We start from the raw sequence: 21,570 nt of genomic DNA, 5'->3' as shown, positions 1-21,570 counted from the left end.
AAACTCGTACCCGCCCCGCCAACCGCACCCGGTAGATGACATCGGAGAGCCGAGCTATTACCGCACAGGGGCCCACCCAGTGAGACACACGCCCGGCCGAGAGCCCCCTCCTCTCCTTCCGGAGGAACACACCCACACCTGCTCGCCAGCAGCAAAATCTCGCCCCTGGCTGTGAGTGTCCACGCCCATTCGCCCCATAGGTGCCCCCACCTGAAAGTCTTGCAGCGGTGCCCGCGAGCGCTGGGTGGGGCCCTTCTGCCTGGCGAAGAGCGGTTCAAAGTTCAGCTGTGAGACCGGCGGAGCGACTGCGGGTGACGCTCTGGGGGACGCAGTAAGACGGCTGCATGCTGGCTCGGACGGCTGATCACCACCGGAGGACCTGGAGGACTGCACGGGGGGAACGTCCTGCGTCGAGGGTTCTACGTCGCGACGGCGCTCCACTTGCTCGCAGTACCGACCACGCGCTTTGCTGCCCGGCCGGCGAGGTAAAGCGCCGGTGTTAGCGCGCAGATTTCCCGCTCGGTCTGCTACCAGAAGTTCCGCCCCCCGGGTGTGTGCTGCTAACCTGTCCGGCTGTGGTTTGGGTCCGAGCAACCTGGCTACCCCGAAGTTACCATGCAGAGTTCCGCTGGACAAATTCAGCAGCGCACCCCACCTCTCCAAAATATCCAACCCCAAAACGCAGTCCTCCTCGACGTCCCCCACAACGAACCCGTGGGAATAAGTTCGTCCAACCACCTGCGACACGCCCTTACCTTCACGTAGCCCCCAGCAACGGTGCAGATGCTGAAGGCAGGATCAGGCCGTCCGCAAACACGCTTGCTTTGCCCCAGTAATCCAGAGCACAGCAGCGAAACAGTGGAGCCGGTGTCCACGAGCGCCCACAGTAAGACGCCATCCAGCACACAGTCGATGTAGAGCCCAGCGCGGCTTACCACGCGTCCTCCCGGCGCTAGTCTAGCGGCTGCTGGTGTACGCTGTCCCTCAGGCCTGAGAACGTTGAAGCGGTAGTCCGGCTGTCCCTCAGGCCTGAGAACGTTCTTTCCCCATCATGGTGAACACACCGACATTCCCGCAAAGCATGCTGGTCGTCAGCCGCCGCCCCGCCCACGCCACAATATATATTGTATAAGTATGTATTTTTTACTGTATTTAAAATTAATTATAAAATTTCTGTTACGGCGAGGAAAGTGTAGCTTTGACTTTTGTATCTTTTTTAAGAGACGGGGCATTGACACCTGAAAACTACCCTGAGTCATGGAGGCCTGGGTACATTTTGCATGAAGTTTAAAAAAAAGCAAATTTGAAAATTCTGTCACAACTGGTAACTATATTGAGTATTCAGTTATTGAGTTCAGCTTAGTTCCCATTCTGTGTATTTTTTTTTTTTTTTTTTACTACAAATCACTGTGGTTTCAAATTCTTAGCTTTCCATGGCTCCAGTACATTCTGATATCATTAGTTACCACATAGCAACAAAGCATTAAGGTAGAGGTAAGAAAAAATAGAGTAGTGCTACATAAAGGCAAAAAAACTGTAATTTTGTCTTGATTTGGTAATAGCTCCACAGTGCACTAAGGATCTGCAGCTCCCTGTGGAAAGATCTGTGATAAAAATACATGAAATGCACTGACTTAATCAATAAAATTATTTTAACCAGAAAAATTGCTTATCTTAGAGACATTTTCTCTGGATGTTTTTATTTATATTGTAAATACGGAACAGTAACATTAAATCCATTAACTTTAAAACTACCTGGATTTTTGGGATCACATTTTGCCACCGGGATGTGCCTTCGCAGGCCCTCTGGGGGTGTGCTTTTGTGTCTAACACCAGGACATTGGCAGTTTTGGGTGCTGTGGGATTAAGGGTAGAGCCTCTGTAGATTGGGCTTGTTTGTCTGGTGCACTCCATGTGTGCTCAATCCTATTCGGATTTGGAGAGTTTGGAAGCTGGTTGGCAGCCTTGAGGTCTTTGCCTCTTGGACCCGTGTGCGTTTGGCTGCGGTGAACATGGTGTTCTGATGCCTGACTTTTTTTGGTGAGTTGTACTGCAGTTCGTAAGTGTATTGTTGGTTAGCAGTGTTGTTTGAATCACCTGTTAGTTGTCATAAAAGTATCTTTTTCTTTTCTTTCTTTTTTTTTTGTTAAACACAAAAGTTCTCACCATGCTTTGTGGGTTTCCTCCGTGTACCCCGGTTTCCTCCCACAATTTAAAGATATGCAGATTAGGCTAATTGGCATTCCCAAATTGCCTGTAGTGTCTGTATGTGTGTGCCCTGCGACGCACTGGCACCCTGTCCAGGGTGTACCTTGCCTCGTACCCTAAGTCTCCTGGGATAGGCTCCAGGCCCCCGCAACCCTGAATACAGGATAAAGCGATAAAGAGTTAATCTAGACTCTAGACTATCTAGACTAGATAAAGAGCTAATCATATCTTTTAGCATTGCTATCACCTTAAGCAATGCTAAAAGATATGCATGAGAACTATAATTTAAAGCATTAAGAGGTATTTTCAGAAATGTTATTCCAACCATAAACGTATATCACCTGTTTAAATAAAAAAAAAAAAAATACAAATATATTTGTATTTTATTTTTATATAAAGAGAGCAAGATAATATTATGTAAACCAACCACTTTTCAGACAAGATTTTTTTTTGTTTAAAAAGTCAGCAGAAAAAACACAACTCTTACAACTCTCATCAAGATGAGACTGTCTTGGGAAATGCACAAACTGTTTCTGAATCTAATGACTTATTTGGTTATATTTAATTAAAAAAAAAACTATTTTAGGCAAGGGGTTATCACACAAAGTACTGTCTTTCTTTACTGTATAGTTGTTCATTAAGAAAAAAATATCCAATTATTTTCCATCAGAACTATATAACTGAAATAACTGGAAAACTTTATGTTTTATCAACACATTTAATATGCAAATAATTGCAATGATTATGATCTTGAAGTCATTTGGCACCTTCTAGAGACCTATTACTTGCAAAGTATGTTCTGGACACAACAACAGGAAATATTAAATCTGGTCTTAATACCAGAGAAAATTGGCATATGTTTGTGTCCAAGAAAACGCAGATAAAAGGCAATGACCAGTGGGAGCACTGAAGTAAATGGCTGCTGGAGAAGTATAAATCAATGTTTACTGAAACTGGACATTCCATGCCGCAATTCATAACCTGTTCCAGTTCCTTAAGCAGGTAAAGACCCATGTCCTCTAGCCGTCATGTCATCATTCCAACCGGTTCCAACCTTTCGGCTTTGAAGCAGGGTGACAGATTGTGGTCTTCCTGACCTCTGTCAGACTACGTCCATTACACTGATGAGAAACAAATAATAGCCACTGGTTGATATATAATTTGCGCTGAATGTGTTCTTGATTTCTTTAGGTTTGTTTCAGAGTTTTTTCAGTTGCTCTCTCTCTCTCTGTCTCTCTCTCTCTTTTTCTTGCTCTCTCTTACTCACACACAAACTATTTGTGATTCTAACAGTTGGTCCAATTTAATAAGTCTGTAGTGTTTTTATTTTAGTTTCCCAAGTGATCTTGTAGTCTTTCCTTATTAGGCCAAATTTACTGGAACATCATAATTTACTCAGACATACAATTATGTATTTTAGAAATATTATATAGGTTAGCAAATACCAAGAGAAAGTATGTTTGAGGGAAAAAAACAACAGTATTAAGCAAAGGATAAAATCATCAAATATATTGGTAAAAGAAAGAAGGTGAAAATAAGAAAATTATAATCATAATAATAATAGTCATAATTCAATGCCCGGCTCAGGTTTGTGTGCGTGGAGTTTGCATGTTCTCCCCGTGCTTGGCTGGTTTCCTCCGGGTACTCTGGTTTACTCCTACAGACTGAAGACATTGCCCATAGTGTGTGTGTGTGTGTGTGTGTCTGTTCACGGGATAAGCAGTGTAAAAGATGAATGAATTATTATTATTATTATTATTATTATTATTATATTGATGATGATGACAGCTGGTAGAATACCACTCCAGAGAAGAGTTGTATTTAGGAGGTTGCTTTATTTATCTTGTGTCATTATATTTATGTACTGAGGTATGTTTTTTTTTACATTTATGTATTATAATAATACATCTATGTCTAAATAGATATCTATGTATTTGTAGATCCATAAAGATTAAGATGTGTTCCATGTATTCGAGTATTAATCTGAATTTCCCCATGCTGTAAATAAAGTGTACTTTAGTGTATGGTAAAAGTCGGGTATATATTGAATGAACATCTGAAGTGAGTGACTGTTCCCAGAGGATTCCCCGCGTGGTCTCTCCGTAGCCCCGCCCCCTCCGCTCGAGCCGCCGCGCGCTGTCCGGCAGCGCTTGCTGCTCTCACGAAACTAAGCAGCTTTAACACGCGCGCGCTGTGCACTGGAGGCTGTGAGGCAGAGCGCCACCGGAGCACCGCACATCTGAAGGCAAAAGTTCCGCCGCGTTCTCAAGTAACGGCGCGGCTCACAGAAACCATAACGGATAACTCGAGGACGGAAATGTTTACCAGAATGGTTTCCGACTGAGATTTTTGAGTATGTTCAGCGCTTTTTCTTAATAACTGAAAACCATGATTTGGGCTGTTATTATATTCTTCTGCGTGACTTTGGTTTTGGGAAATAAAACCGACGAGCGGACGCCGTTTTTCCACGGGCACGTGTTTGAAAACTCCCCGCCGGGCTCGAGGGTGAACGGGCTCAGCATCCCGGCGAGGCGCATCGACGCGCTGCGCTGGTGCTCCGGCTCGGGCGCGTACCTGAAGTTACTCGGAGACGGGAGCGAGGACTTTCGGGTTTTTGCGCACCACGGACGCGGGCACGTGCAGCTGAAAACCGTCAGCGTGTTGGACCGAGAGGAGCGCGCGGAGTATGTACTGGATGTCGGCCTGTGTTGCGCCAGCTGCGCTTCGCCCGAGCGCGTCTTGTCGCGCGTGGCGTCGGTTCGGGTGGACGTCCTCGACACGAACGACCACGAGCCTGCTTTCAGACACGCGGACGTCAAAATAACCCTAGACGATGCCACCGCGCTTAGGTCGGTGGTTTATAAAGTGACAGCGGAGGATACGGATAGCGGAAAGAACGCCGAGCTCATCTATTACGCGCTGCCGAGGAACGGGAGCTTCTACGTGGTGCCCAAAACGGGTGAAGTTCTTCTCGTGGACTCTATCCTCGGTCTCGCGTCGCCCATAAAGTTCAGCGTCTTTGCCAGAGACCGGGGATGGCCGTCGCGCACAGGTCGCCACATGCAGGTGGAGATCAGTCCCCGACAGTGGCCAGTCGCCTTCCCCTCGGTATCAACATCATCATCCTCCCGACTCCTGAGAAAGTCTCGCTCCGCTCTGGAGCCCAGCGAGCCTGTGAGCGTGAGTGTGTCCGAAGACGCAGCAATCGGCTCTGTGATCATGAACCTGAACCCGGTCCGGTTTCAGGCGGTTACTTTCGAGCTGCTTTACCCCGACGCGGAAACCTCTCCGGTCAGCGTCAGCAGAGAGAGCGGGGAGCTGGTGATCTCCAGGAGCCTTGACCGGGAGACTGAACCTGTAGTGGAAATTACTGTTAAAGTGCAGGATAAACGAGGTAAAGCGCGCGCTCAGGAGTCTCTTTACCCTAATCTAGATCTTGTGGATCAGTTTGTTCCCCTCCTGACACCTTTATTGTGCAGAAAATCCACGGCAAACTCCCTGATGTTAAAATAAAAAAAAAAATCTCTTCTACATCTGAATTACCCCCTAAACAAACTTAAATATATCTCCTCGGAATGCATTCATGTTCAGTCGGAAATCTCTGACCCATTTTATAGTCGCATCAGTAAACAGGTTTAATTTTTAAAATTGCCCTCTTCTAATCCTGATCCGTTTACTTATTTGCTTAAACATAAAACATATACATTCTCAATCCTGTTAGTATTCTTGCTTTGAGGAAAAAAAGAAGTGATGCGCGTATTTGGCTTCTGTAGGAAATAAGGGTAATGCGTTATGCCAGGTTAATTAACACTCACAGTTAAGATCTTGCGACCTGCAAGGAAGAAAAGGAAACGGGGGAGAGGTGCGGGGGGGGGGGGGGGGGGGGTATTCACAGAGCCTCCGAAACTGCTTGGAAGAGATGCTAACTTCTGTTCTCAGTGGTGTATGGCAGCAAGACAGGTTAACATTCTTATCGTGCAAATTTCCTATTGGGTAGACATCCCATTCTCAGTAAAATCCAATTTTCGATTTGATAATGATATCAGCTCTGAGTGTCGGCTCTGCGTCACTCGCATCCCCACAGGACCAGAGCGGAGCGTCTGCAAAGCTTCTGTTGCTAAGTTATGCAAGTGAGGTGTGGCTGCATGCTTACGACGTAAGAAAAGCTGTGTCCATAAAAACATAAAACACATCAGTGAAGTCAATTTGTCACATTGTCAGATTTGCTCACAGAACTTCTCCAAGGGCAAAAAAAAGTTAGGAAATAAAAAAAATCTATTTATAATGTTATAATTAAAAAATACATAGCTGGATATGCCAAGTCATAAAACATTAAGCATTTTATTTAATATAAATAGTGCAATGAAATATGCCGCAATGCACAATTTGAGATATTGCAATATTTTAACTAAGTATTTTAAGTAGTATTTGTTAAACTAAAACTTCCAGAACGAAGCTGATTTGATGTTAAAAGTCACAATTAATTTTACATAAAAAATTAACCAAAATCCTGCATTATAGACATTAAATAATGGATTAAATAAGGTTTTGTTTTGCTTTTGCGTTTGAATGGAAGCCAACCTTTATGGCTTTTCAAGTAATGATTTGGTATCTTTTACATTGTCATATCACTCATTTCTACTTTATATCATAGATAACCTGCCATCTCAAAACAAAACAACATGCTTAAAAAAAATTACGGTATTTTACTAAAATGACTACATATACATGATTTAAATATAATAACTATCATCTGATTATCAATATGCAGTAGTTAATTATCACTGATTATTATGATTATCGAATAACAAGCGGTCACATATTTCTCAGGACTCGCTCTTACAGCCAGTATCAGCCTCAGCACTGTTATGCAATAGCAGATTGGTGCATTTTTTTTATCACGAGGTAAAGGCAGTGAGGCAAAAATGTTTTTAAAAAAGTGAGTATCATTTTAACAATTGCTGGTGAGCATGAAATCCTTTCATTAAAGCCATAAAACAACGTCGAACTTACAATTCAGAATATCATGTAATTGGACAAGGTTTGCTCTGTCTATCTCATTTTAGTTTCTTTTTCAATGGGATGTTAAGGGGGAAATGATGAGAGAGTAAATAAACCACCTCTTTTTTAGTCAGTTAACCCTGTAACTGCATTTAAAATCACTGCTGATGATGTCTTAGCAAAAGGATTCTAAGATCTATTCAATTCTAGGGGTTGTTTCATTCTGTGTAATCAACTATAACAGTTTTTCACCAGTAGGCTGCATGGATCTACAGTTTGAGTTAGAAAGAAATCAGCCATCAGCTTCTTTATATTATCCAGTGAATGTTTCTTATGACCTTTATGGTCTTCCGTTCTTTTTCAGCATTGTGGCTTCCTGATACACTCTTTCACTTACACTTTTTATCTTATCCTGGAATATCCCCATTTCATCAGGGAAGGAAAAAATCCATTAATCTAGTAATTCAGTACATTAAGGTAGTCAGGTAAGTCATTCAGCTAACTTATTCAGCTAACTTTTTACGTTGCCGAGTCTAGACCTAACATCATAACACTGCCTCCAGATGCCTCCTTTTTTCCATTTAACTTTAGCAGTTATGGGCTACTTACATTTCTGTAGATGCGATATGAGCAATAAAAAAATGTTTTCTTTCCTCTAAAGGAAAGTTTGGCCAAAAAGGCCAAATGGGCAGTTGCTTGGGCCCTGATCTGCTCTGTGCACGTCAGTGCTATACAGGGGAGCTTAGACATGCTAGCCGTGCTGCCAGCCCTCCATCCTGCAGCGTCATCTTTAAAAAAATTGTGTGAGAAACATTCCTAACACTAGGCTAATCAATAGTTTTTCGCACACACTGATGGCCCTAATTTATGATGCAATAACACATGGCCATTAAGTATGTCCTCTCTTTAATTATCATGCACTTGCTTATTTAACAGCTAGTCGAACATTGGCTAGTTGACATGTCATGTCACAAAACGCCAATAAAATTCATAAGCACTCAAGGGTGTAGGAACAGGACAGACCCGGTGGCTAATGCAACATGTAGTCTGAGTGTCTGAGCTCGTAGTCAGCATGCTTTGGCTTAGTAGCTTTAGTCAATACCTCAAACAAGAGCCTGCATCGAACTTTACAAAGTGCACTACGCACTTCACACTGCATCAAGATGTTTGCTTGCTTCTCTCAGTAGACTGGTGGGGAAGTAATGTATGTACAGTGCTTAACTCAACAATTACACATGCTAAATAAACATACATCCCATGCCACATTGATTTGGACAAGATTACAATATGAGCTTTGTATATAAAATGTTGTTTTTTCATTAATAATTATGGGAAAATTGCTCTTATGGTATCAAGTAAGATCTGGTTAAAAGCTTTTATATATAAATAAGTACATTAAAATGCTAAAACATTCATAGCACCAACATTGATGATAATAATAATAATAATAATAATAATAATAATAATGATATTAATATGTTTATAGACAGAGTCATGTCATCAGGTTTTGTGTTTGTGACATTTGTTTTGATATTCGGGGACATTTTTCCCTCCTTCCACTGTAAACGTAGATATGAACATCTGATGACGCTGTAAAGGATGAAGAGACGCTCCTCAGAAATGCTGGTCAGTTTAATCCTTTTTCAAGTGAAAGATTCCGGCCAACCTTCCTTCATCTGCTCGCATTAGCTGTGTAATCCCATCTCATTCACTTTCTCATTTTGCGGAGTTAAGAGTGGCAGTGCGGTTAGCTGGAGGAAACTGCTGAATTTCTTCAAGAGAAGATAAGTGGTTCGCTGTCTCTTGTATCTAAAAGGGCCCCAGTCAGACACTAGCGATAGGCAGTTTGTAAATTAATTGTCCGTTCGGAATGACTCATTTAATCGAGGCAGACGGGACGATTTAAAAGTTCATGCACAAAAACAAGTGCTGTTTTTGTAAGCTGGTTTCTGAAATACCAGGCTGTGAATAAAATTTCCATCAGTCAAGGTGTGATTCATTCTGTTTATACCACAGCAAATTGTTAAACAAGTTGTTTATTGTTGTCGCTTGTTATAACAGCTATAACGGTTCCCTTCAACAGACTCACTTTCTTATCTTTCCTAAATTTAATATGAGAAAAATGGAGCTGTCATGTTATTGAGAACCTAGAAATGCATCTGTTCTTATGTTATAACTTTGCCTAAAAAAACACTGACACAGTAGGGGGAAAAAAAATCACAAAACATAAAATATAGTAAATTATAAGCTTAAAAAGCAAACTGTCATTGTAATATTTAACCCCAAAATGAACCAAAGATCAAAGACGGAAGTAATATGATCTCACTTAATTGCATCAGAAAGTAGACAAGTTGTAGTATTTTTGAACTTGCTTGCAGTTCTGCAACAGACGACTGTTTGATCCCAACACACACTGTGTAATAATAATATATAATACTATTTTAACCTGTTTCTGCTTCTAATGTAAGAATATAATATAAGCAAAAGCTGCTGTTAGTGATAAAAATAGGTTGTTATGGAGACAGTTTGAAATGATGGGTTATAACCATAACTATACATTATGTGAAAGGAATTTGCATGGTTCGAACTGCATAAACTGCTAAAAGTGAGTCATTGTAGCCATCAGCACTGTCTAATAACCTGGCAGCGCTTACAGTGTGACGGGCTACGAGAACATGGCTGTGTGGATTTTTTTTTAGCATGACTTCTAGCTGTTCATTATGTAAGAGTACTGTATGAATGTAAGACCTACACGTGTGCAGACAGAGAATGTGTACAGTATATACATAGAGCTTTAAATTGTCAGTTTGTGTGTAAATATTTTCTCCCCTGTTTTTTCATTAAGTATGACATGCAAAATAGCAGGTTAATGAAGTGCAAGGCTGCACACTTACTACAGATACAAACAACATAATAATACAAGAGCTGTACTGGCTGACATATACAAAGGTATACTCAACATAGTCTCCATCACAAGTGATGCATTTTCAGTACATTGTGATAGAAAGCATACAGTATGTGTCCTTAAAAATCGCAGTTTTGTTACAGTTGGTCTCCCACCGCGTTACAAAATGTTTATCGAGATGACACTCTTAACAACAAGCCATGTGGATAGCCAAGTGCAAACCGGTATTTAAGACATCAGCAGAGGAAGAAATCTTACAAAGCAAAACAATACCATATACCCACCGGAAACTCCATTAGGCACACCTGTTCAACTGCTTGTTAATGCAAATATATAATCAGCTAATAAAATAGCAGCAACCTAATGCATTTACGCATGTAGACATGGTCAATACGATTTAAAGTTAAACCCGATTTAAGTGATTTTGAATATTGCATGGTTGTTGGCTCCAGATGGACTGGCCTGAGTATTTTAAAATCTGCTGACCTACTGGGATTTTCACTCAAAATCATCTTTACGGTTTATCATAGGGAGAACCGGCGGAAAAAGTGAAAGTATCCAATGAGGAGCGGTTCTTTGAGTAAAAATATCTTGTTGATACCAGAGGCCAGAGAAAAAATTGACTTAATGTATGCTGAAGAGCATCCTTAAGTGAACAACACATCAAACCTTGAAGGAGATAGGCTACAGCCGCAGAAAACCACACCGGGTGCCACTCCTGTCAGCAAATCACAGGAAACTAGGGCTATAATTTGCATGGCCACACCAAATTTGGACAATAGAAGATTGGAAAAAAACACTGCCTGATTTGATAAGTCTCATTTCTTCTGCAGCATCTGGATGGTGGGGTCAGAAATTCATTCTTCCTTGTACTGTATTAACAATTCAAGCTGCTAGTGGTAGTGTATTGGTGTGGAGGATATTTTTATTGGTACATTTGGGCCCCTTAGTACCAAACAAGCATGATTTAAATTCCATGTCCACCACTTGATTTATATTTAAGTATATATTTACAGTACCAAGGTTCATATTAAAGCATGTGGTTTTTGGTCACATTACGAATCATTAAAGCCAAGAACTTTGGCTTGAGTGGCTAGGCATATGTGCATAAAACATATATTTATGTATATTACCAAATCATATTACAGTTAGTACTAACAAAATACATGCGTTTTATTATTTATTTATTTTTGTTTCTTGCAGTTAGAGTATTGACACTCTCAGTGTTAGAAAAACCGGATTCCACGTTTTTTGATTATTAGATCATTATAATTGTTACGATTATTGCTATTAAAATATTGTTTTCTGTTCTATTTCTCTTTATGGATTCTTGTTGATATAACTATTTATTAAACTATTTTGCTGTAATGATTTGGCAATACTGTAACGGCATATATTCATGCCAGGAAAGCTTAGTGAATTAAATGGAATTAAATTGAGAGACTGTGCGAGAGAGGGACAGCAAGAGAGAGAAAGATCTAAAGATGGTGTGCATGTGATAATAAGATGCCTGTCCAGTACGAAATACACCTACACTATCATCTTCGAGACCCTGTTGTAATCATCTGTACACCCTCACCCATCTTCCTTTCCTTTCCCTTCTGTCATCCTACAGGATCTCAGTCAGTGTGCCATTTTTTTATGTTATCTAACAGGACACTATGAGTGATGTGTTGCCAGTGCCTTACAGTGGCACCTGTCAAGGTACTAAGGAAAAAGTGTTTATTTGCATGACTCAAGTATATGTCCAACCAAGAGAGCCTTCAATCAACCTGGCAGGCTTGCGCAGGGGAGCCTCGCTTGTTTGATAAAACCAAAACTGGAGTTTTAAACGAGAGCAAGGCTCTGGCTTACTCACACAAAGCACTGGAGCTTTCATTTTCAAACCTCAGCGTTTGTCCGGGGCATCAGAACAGGCATCAGTGGCACAAATCTGTTAATCTTCTTGGCATAAGCCAAAGAATTACAGAAGCATATGGTGGGATTTTCTGTGAGGAAAGCAAAAGCGCTAAAAAGTGTACTCTGTGACTGAAAGGGTCATATGGACATGTACAGATGGAGCAGATTACAAATGCTCACGCAGAGTAATGCAAACTTGCCCCAGCTCTCTCACACACTCACACTTACAAACACTCAGACTGAATGTCGCACTAATAAACACACCAGCAGAAGCACTAGCACCATGCGACATATGTCCAGAAGTTCAGTCACACTCCACATGACTCGTTTGTCCTTCATTAACACTCTGCCTGTGTCCATCTTTGTCTCTGTTGGCATCTGTGAAAAAGACACATCTTGACTTTTGCCCTGCGTGGAATTTCCAAGAGTGAGTCATTCATTTGACAGCTTGCTGAGTGGGTATCATTAAATCGTTTAACACATATTATATAGAGCCGCAGAGCTCCAAGGTTCCACGGTTTGATCCTGAGCTCAGGTTACCGACTTATACAATTATGTGCTCCAGGTTCGTAGGTTTTCTCTGACTGGCTACTCTAAATGTCATTGAGGTGTAAACGACTGTGCCCACTTTATATTTGGGTTGTATTCATGGTAGCCTTTGTTTCTGGATAAGCGCTGAATGCATTATAACTGTGAGAAAGAAAATTTGCTTACTGTAGGTAAGAGGATATTATGGACAATAAAGACTAGTATAAACCTAATGAAACCGCTAGACTGAATGAGTGGTTAATGAGTCACAAAATACAGATCGTAAGGATTACACTTTGTTTTCGTAATCGTCTCATGTTTATATGTACACTTCACTGCTTGAGAGTGCTGAAGGTTGCAGTGTAATGCCACTGCATCTGCATGTACAGTGGAACCTTGGATTACGAGCATAATTCGTGTGGGCTACTATTCCAAAACACTCATAAATCAAAGCAACAAATTAACCAGCAATTTACCTTAAATAAAAAGTAAAAATAAATCCTAACAGATAAGTGTTTCCGTTTATGTGTGTGTGTGTGTTTGTGTGTGTATGTGTGTGTGAATCTAAAGTAAGAGGACACTTCTCCCGTCTATCACTTCTCATCGTACACAGTAATTCCTTCTCCTCTCTTATTTCAATTTCACACACACAAATTAATCTGAAAAATTAGGAACATCGCTAATAACATTCGCGTGAGCGCATACTAATGGAATCACTGCAGTAAAGTAAAACAAACAAACAAAAGAACCTGCACTTTACCTTTGAAAAGAATGTATGTTTGTGAAGCCGAGAGGGGATGTGTGTAAAGGCAAGAGTGTGTGTGTGAAGGGGCACGGTGTCAAATTACGCGCGTGCACATATAACGACAAGCTGAAACAGAGAGGGAGAAAATGGATCTTTAACCTCTAATGAGACTTTCTTTCGCTTTACACGTGCACACACACGTGTTATAAGAAACTGTACACGCTCGCTGTACAGACGCTTACAAACACAAAATAAAATAAGTTTTACACGCACACACGCGGTCATAGTGTTATAGTAAACAGTACAAGTACTGTATAGCCGAAATGCTTTTCTTTTTCAGTTTACTACAGTACAAAATAAACTGGGATGTAAAATTTTTAAGAATAATGTTGAATTGAATTTACACCCCTCAAAACTTGGTCAAGGTCGTGCCATATAGAGCTTTTTATATGCTTTTTCAGCACAACCTAGGCGAAAAGACAAACAATTAAATTTTAACTGAACATATAATCATAATAATTAGTCATAATCATGACTGAGCAAAAAAAAAAATATATATATATATATATATATATATATATATATATATACACACACACACACACATTTATGATATGATCATGTTTTGAGTTCAACATTTTTGCGACATCATTCCCATATCCGAGTAGTGGTAAAATAGTAATGCTAACTTTGTTTGTACATGGCATATCAAGAACACCCAACCACACTGTCTGAATCATCTAAAGCCTCATTTATCATTACACACTGACATTACATCCACACAAGTGGTTGAAACCATAACCATCGTTGCATTTACAGCATAGATTCGTGACACTCGTGGTATAAGGGTAAAAAAAAAAGAGTTCACAGCATCTCATCTTTATTAAATTACTAAATATTGTTTGTATTAGAAATACATTTATACATAGGCTGACATTCTTTGGAAAAAGCATTATTGGCGAGATATTTTTATCCCTAAATTAGTCACCACACTGGCATCGCCGGACCCGTTTTACTAGGGCATGTGCACCAGTATTGATCTGTCGCGCCCCAGTAAAATTTGGACAAAAATCCATATTTGGCACAGAATTAATTTCCATTGATAATTAAGACAAATATTAGATTTTATTTATTAATCCTCAATTTTATTGCAACGTAGACTAACCCAAAGCAAAAGGTGAAGCACACCTTGCGGTCAGGGTGTGTACACCACAGCTGTTTCTGATCATCAAACACATTTAACTATTAGTCAAAGATAACACTAGTAAACACAAAATGCAGTTTTTTAAATGATGGTTTTTATTATTTAGGGAGAAAAAAAATCCAAACCTACATGGCCCTGTGTGAAAAAGTAATTGCCCCCCTTGTTAAAAAATAACTTAACTGTGGTTTATCACACCTGAGTTCAATTTTCTGGTTGAGCTTGCAATGAGTCTTTTACAGCGCTCTGGAGGAATTTTGGCCCACTCATCTTTGAAGAATTGTTGTAATTCAGCTTTATTTGAGGGTTTTCTAGCATGAACCGCCTTTTTAAGGTCATGCCACAACATCTCAATAGGATTCAGGTCAGGACTTTGACTAGGCCACTCCAAAGTCTTAATTTTGTTTTTCTTCAGCCATTCAGAGGTAGATTTGCTGGTGTGTTTTGGGTCATTGTCCTGCTGCAGCACCCAAGATCGCTTCAGCTTGAGTTGACGTACAGATGGCTGGACATTCTCCTTCAGGATTTTTTGGTAGACAGTAGAATTCATGGTTCCATCTATCACAGCAAGCCTTCCAGGTCCTGAAGCAGCAAAACAACCCCAGACCATCACACTACCACCCCCATATTTTACTGTTGGTATGATGTTCTTTTTCTGAAATGCTGTGTTACTTTTACGCCAGATGTAACGGGACACGCACCTTCCAAAAAGTTCAACTTTTGTCTCGTCGGTCCACAAGCTATTTTCCCAAAAGTATTGGCAATCATTGAGATGTTTTTTAGCTAAATTGAGACGAGCCTTAATGTTCTTTTTGCTTAAAAGTGGTTTGCGCCTTGGAAATCTGCCATGCAGGCCGTTTTTGCCCAGTCTCTTTCTTTTGGTGGAGTCGTGAACACTGACCTTAATTGAGGCAAGTGAGGCCTGCAGTTCTTTAGATGTTGTCCTGGGGTCTTTTGTGGCCTCTCGGATGAGTTGTCTCTGCGCTCTTGGGGTAATTTTGGTCGGCCGGCCACTCCTGGGAAGATTCACCACTGTTCCATGTTTTTGCCATTTGTGGATAATGGCTCTCACTATGGTTCGCTGAAGTCCCAAAGCTTTAGAAATGGCTTTATAACCTTTACCAGACTGATGGATCTCAATTACTTTTGTTCTACTTTTGAGATACTTTTGGTCTACTTCTCTGTGTCAGGTAGCTCCTATTTAAGTGATTTCTTGATTGAAAAAGGTGTGGCAGTAATCAGGCCTGGGGGTGACTACAGAAATTGAACTCAGGTGTAATAAACCACAGTTAAGTTATTTTTTAACAAGGGGGGCAATCACTTTTTCACACAGGGCCATGTAGATTTGGAGTTTTTTTTTCTCCCTTAATAACGTAAACCTTCATTTAAAAACTACATTTTGTGTTCAATTATGTTATCTTTGACTAATAGTTAAGGGTTTTTGATGAGCAGAAACATTTTAAGTGTGACAAACATGCAAAAGAATAAGAAATCAGGAAGGGGGCAAATAGTTTTTCACACCACTGTAGCTGTTGCAATCCCGTGATTTAATAAATGAAATTGACTCCATAAATAAAATATATGTAAAGTGTATATGTGAGTGTATATACTTAATTTTTAATTGCTGACTCAGTTCATGGAATGGTTGTTTGTTTGAAATGATCTTTGCATGGACAAATATTGGTATTTATTTGTATTATTGTGGAATATGGAGAAATACAACTGTACAGCATGAACTGTGTCATTTTAAAAACGTGGGCCTGTGTCCCAGTATAGTTTCACTTTTACCAATGCCTCTATTCACCACTCAGATCTTCCTTATCAGGCAACAATTGAGAAAGTGCTTCATCTGAGACACATGAAGCCAGCCATGCACATCTTCTCATACTGTGTCACAGGGCAGCGTAAGAAGAGCTAGTCAGCCCTTTCTTCTGCAATCATGAGCTTGCAGATGTCTATGGCTGGTGATTGACAGAGGAGAGATTACGCCCATCACTCTTAGCTACAAACCAACACTGAATTATGCTATGATGGTTTCCTGGCTACTGTATGTAAGGCTTATTATCTGCTTTTGTGGTCCAAAGCTTGGTTTCACACAATAATCTATTTTCTTATTCTCCATTTACTGTAAGCTTCAACTTCAGCTCCTGCTGCACATTTCTGATTATGAACTATGATTGTTTCACTTTGCTTTGACCCCTGCTATGATTACGATTCTAGATGGACTCAGGACATTTCAGCTTCCTGCCAGCACGGATCATACTCACCAGAATACTTGCACAACCTTTAACCTACATCGCAACATCCTCATATTAGAGTATACAAACTTTTCACTGACTTTCAAAGTTTTTGGCATTATATATATTTGAGTGAGTTTTAAAGCCTTGCTTATGATTATGGGTCATCGTTTCTGTAACCAGTTGCAATAGGCATGTTTTGACATTCGCCTGTCTTACGGTTGTGGATGTTCAAATTGTCTTTGCCATCATTTACATTCAAATTTCTTGCAAATGGATTCTCACGCCGCTTCTCCTACATTCATCCTGATACATCGAGCTGAATTGACAATTTGGTTCTGGGGCATAGTTTTGTGGAGTCCATGATGTTTTGTAAAAGTTTCGAGATTCTTGGCCTTGTTAATGTATTAATGTATGATTGTGTCAGTTCTACTTTGCACTTATGTTCCTGTAAGCGCAATGATACGTACCACCGGATCATTGGAAAAATAAAGATTGGGGTTAGTTGCGTAAGCTGTGTGCAAGACTGCAAACGATTACAAGAAGGTGCTGCTCCATGAGTGATGAGTGTGTATGAGACCTGCAGGCCTGGAGATTTGTGCGAGCGACTGCGTATGTTTTGAAAAATGGACAGTTTTGTTGAAAATGTGGGCAATAATATAGAATTGTCGTTGGCGGAGAAGAAGGCGATTAATCTTCGTGATTTTAGCTAGTTTTATACACACAGGCATGCACACACACACACACAAACACACACACACACAAACACTTGCACACACACTTTCAGCTCCAGTTTTATGGTAAATACCTATCTATATGGTGATTGTAAGGTTGCCTTGACAGCCACACCTGTGACAAGGCCAGGTTGCCATGATAAGGGATGTGTTTGTAATAATGATGGGCAGGCAAGAGCTAGTGATCGATACACTCTCACACGCACACACACACATATGAACATACATATATAGAGAGAAAGAGAGAGAAAGAGCACTCATGATGGAGCTCATGTAACATTTAGTCAGGTCAATGCCCATATTGTCTGTCCATCTTTCTTTCTCTCTCTTACACACACACACACAATCCATTACGGAGCATTTAGCCAGCTCAATACACACACAAATTTCCAGCAATTTAGACCAAGGCCTTGACACACTGCGTGAGGATGAAAGAATGGACAAGTGTTTCTGCCTCCTGCCTTTTTCACGTATCTTCCTCCTCGGTCTTGCTCCAAAGTCGCGTTAATTAGAAGTTTGCGCTGCATGCCACCCTGTCTGTCATTGTCACCTCAGTCAGGCCAGTGACTGTGGAGTTGTGTATGCGTGTGTGGGTGGTTAATTTGTTTTTTTTTGTTTTTTTTATCTATGCAGTTATGTAAGACGTCTGTTGCTGTGTGTTGCTCTGTCAATCTCTTAATTTTGTGTTCATCCGCAATCATTTGCAAAGAAAGGGAGCGCGGGTTAGCCGTCAATAATTCTTGGCTGGATTAATTGTCCGAAAATGCTTTGCCTCGCCTCGTCTTGCTTTTTATCTATCTATTTATTTTTGTGTGTGTGTGTATTAATTATAAAAAATCTCTTTTATCCACCCCCATTTCTTCATCTCAACGCGCTTTCTCTCACTCTCTCTCACTCTCTCTCTCTCACCTTATCTGTCTCACACTTTCCTCCTTCACTGATTGATTGTTTCATCAAGCTGTCTGAAGTTGCCCTTTTGGCATGTCATTCAGTTTCTGATCTCTTCCCTCCCTCTGCCTTGGTTTTTTTCTCCTGCAGCTTTCCCCCCCCCTCCTCCTCCTCCTCCTCCTGATTAGTTTGTATTCAGTCTGGCTGCCTGTGAAATAGGACACAACCAGTGTGTTGGCCAAGCGTTCTAATGGCCAGACTTAATCAAACAGACAAACACGAGCGATGGTAGGCAGCCTGTGACCTTTCCAACATGGCATCCCTGCCTCAGCTTTTCAGGAAGATAGTAGCAAGCCTGCTCCTCTGTTAATAATGTTGACAAATGCGTGTGTGAGCGCGTGTTTGTGTGAGTGCCATTTTCTAGCTGCACCTAATGGGCCGTGTGGCTGTGAGTAGTCGTAGCTTGTGGTAAGTGGGCACACATGCACGCGCATGCGCGCACACACACACACACACACACACACACACACACACACACACACACACACACAGACACACATATACAGTACATCCGTCTTTGTTACAGTGGAGTGGTGAGTAATGTGGCTTTTTCCATGATTCCCAATTGCCGCTCAACCTCTTTGTCTGAGACGCTATAGCTAATGGCTGTCTCTTAGCATTCATCATGTAAAGACCCCGTGTGTGCCGTGTGATGATTTGATGGGTTCCGAATTTCTCCTGACAGATTGGTCTGGGATCGATCACTTGAGAGGACTGGCTGAAAATGATACGGCATTAGGAGCAAAACAGCTTTTTGGGTTGGACATTTGCAGATGTGTGTGTTTGTGTCTATGTGTATGCACACACACATACATTATGGCTGAGTTTTCCCTAAATTATATTAGACTTATTTTTTCTATGTGGAATAATGCAATGGTAAAAATAACGACACAGTCTTAGTAAGTGATCTTACTGCTCAAACGAACACCTGTAGCCTCCTTTTCCAACATTAAGCACCTCTCTCTCTTTCTCTCTCTCACTCACTTCCTGTCTCAATCTTCCTTTTTCAATGTGTATTCTTCCTGCCATTTCTGCCTTTATAGTATCTCCATCTTCATACCTTTCCTTCTCCATTTCCCGATAAGTCACCCTGCCTCTTTTCTTTCTTTTTCCATCATTCACTCTCTGTCTCTCATTTCCAGTAATCCCTTTTATATTCCATTATATTAACTCAGTGCACTTTGAGCACATCTTTACTTCAGCTTTTCTGGGCATTTTTTCCCCTGACCTTTGGACAGTGTATTTCAAACAGGATTTTACAGGGTGCATTGTGAAGCCATGAACAACAGAAGAGCAATTGAGAAGAACCTTTAGTTCTGTTCAAAATTACTTTTAAAGTTCAGTTATATAAAATGTGCAAATCTTTTCCTCATGTGCATTATTAAGGTGAAAAAGACTTATCTATGTGCTGTAAGCATTTACCAGGCCATTTATACAGTTTTTTTTTTTTTTTTTTGCTTGCACAATCCTTCTTAACATCACTATTAAAATTAAAGGCATGCATGTTTTTATAAAGACAATTTAAAATGTCTGTAGTGTACGTGTTCTTTCTTACACATGCATCTCTACAGTTGTGTGCGTTTTTGTACACCAACATGAACGAAATATTCTAGCTAGATTCACTCAAGTTTCAATTATGCTGATCGTTACTGTACATACTGTACATCAGTCTATTAAGTACTGAAAAAATTAAGTGCAAGTATGTTTGGACCTTTGATTGTGCACTTTCACCAGGACTCTGAGCCATTTCGGCTTGTATTGTCATTTACAGTCAGACATACAGCCTTCTTTAAAACTTTTGCACTGTTAATTTTAATTTTTTTTTTTACTGCAGCTCACTGTCTCATCACTGTACGATGAATGACGTCTTCTTTAAATGTCAGTCGGTTTCACTTATCTAAATACATGAGAAATTTTATCACAAGTCCTATTTTGACTTAATTTCTCCTCTTGTTTACATTTACATAAAGCTTTATGAAGGGTAAAGCTCATAAGGAGCTTAAAATCAGTAGAAAATAAACACTACTTTCAGTCACGGCAACGGCACGGCAGCCACACAAACAGATCCAGATCCACCTCCTCTTTCCATATAGTTCAATTTGTTATGTTTTGACTTGCCTTGTTTGTCTTACTTTGTGGATATATTTTAAATGGCTCCTTTTCCAGTTATTAACATGAATTGACTGAGTTCCACTGAATGAGCAGGTTTATATTAAATCGCATTACGTTAAATTAAGAGAAATTACAGGGTGTCATAAAGTCTCCATAGATAGGGGAAATTAACACTTGGTTTTCCAACGATGTTAAAGGAGTTCCCAGAGGTCTTGAGTACTTCCCTCTCCGGTCCAACTCATCCCAAACCATCTCAATATGACTTTAATATTGGGTGATTGTAAAGGTCACCAACAGTGTCACTAGCAAACCACCCCCATACCATCACACATCCTCCTCCACGCTTCACAGTGGGAACCACACAATCAGTAACTTTCAATATCTTTGTCTAACAAAAAGATGGTGATTAGAAACAAAAATCTCAAATTTGGACTCATCAGACCAAAGGACAGTTTTCCAAGGATCTAATGTGTATTCCTTGTGTTTCTTTGTGGCCCAAATACGTCTCTTCTCCTTGTTGTTCTTTTGAAGTTACAGTATGGTTTCTTCTTTGCAATTCGCCCATGAAGACCGAACTCATGCAATCTCCTCTAAACAGTGAATGTTGAAATATGTCTGCTGTTTGAACTCCAAGAAGCATTTACAGTATGTGTGCTCTAATTTGAGTTGCTTTAAATTAGTGGTTTCTGAGGCTGGTCGTCCTTATAAACCTATCCTCTGCATTAGAGGTTGCTCTTGGTCTCTCTGTCCTGGGACATTCCTCATGGGAGCCAGTTTTATCATAGCGTTTGATGGTTTTGGTGACTGCATTTAGGAATCTATTCAAAGTTCTTCAGATTTTGGATTGACTGACCTTCACTGCTTGAAGTAATGCTAGACTGTTTTTTTCATTAAAATGTATGTTTCTTGTATCAGATTATCTCACATTCACTTCTGACTTTACCTCTTTCCCACACCTCTCCTTGTATCAGTTTTCATGCCCGATAAAATTAAGCTAATATTAACTCTAGCTAAAAATGATAAAATTATGGGTTTATCACAACAGATCAGTC

At 40.4% G+C, this 21,570-nt stretch overlaps 1 protein-coding gene across 1 annotated transcript in view; it reads left to right on the top strand.

Moving 5' to 3' along the window:
• The first annotated feature begins 4,457 nt into the window (after positions 1-4,457).
• The window catches only part of si:ch211-186j3.6 (neural-cadherin), a 285,750-nt gene continuing 268,637 nt past the window's right edge, over positions 4,458-21,570 (top strand). Inside the window, exon 1 of the mRNA XM_053492457.1 lies at positions 4,458-5,602. Coding sequence (XP_053348432.1) covers positions 4,597-5,602 — 1,006 coding nt within the window. The 5' untranslated portion in view covers positions 4,458-4,596. The remainder of the gene's footprint in view (positions 5,603-21,570) is intronic.

This window comes from Clarias gariepinus, chromosome 3 (assembly GCF_024256425.1).
Source record: "Clarias gariepinus isolate MV-2021 ecotype Netherlands chromosome 3, CGAR_prim_01v2, whole genome shotgun sequence".
Lineage (NCBI taxonomy): Eukaryota > Metazoa > Chordata > Actinopteri > Siluriformes > Clariidae > Clarias > Clarias gariepinus.
This window is presented reverse-complemented; position numbering and strand designations above follow the sequence as displayed.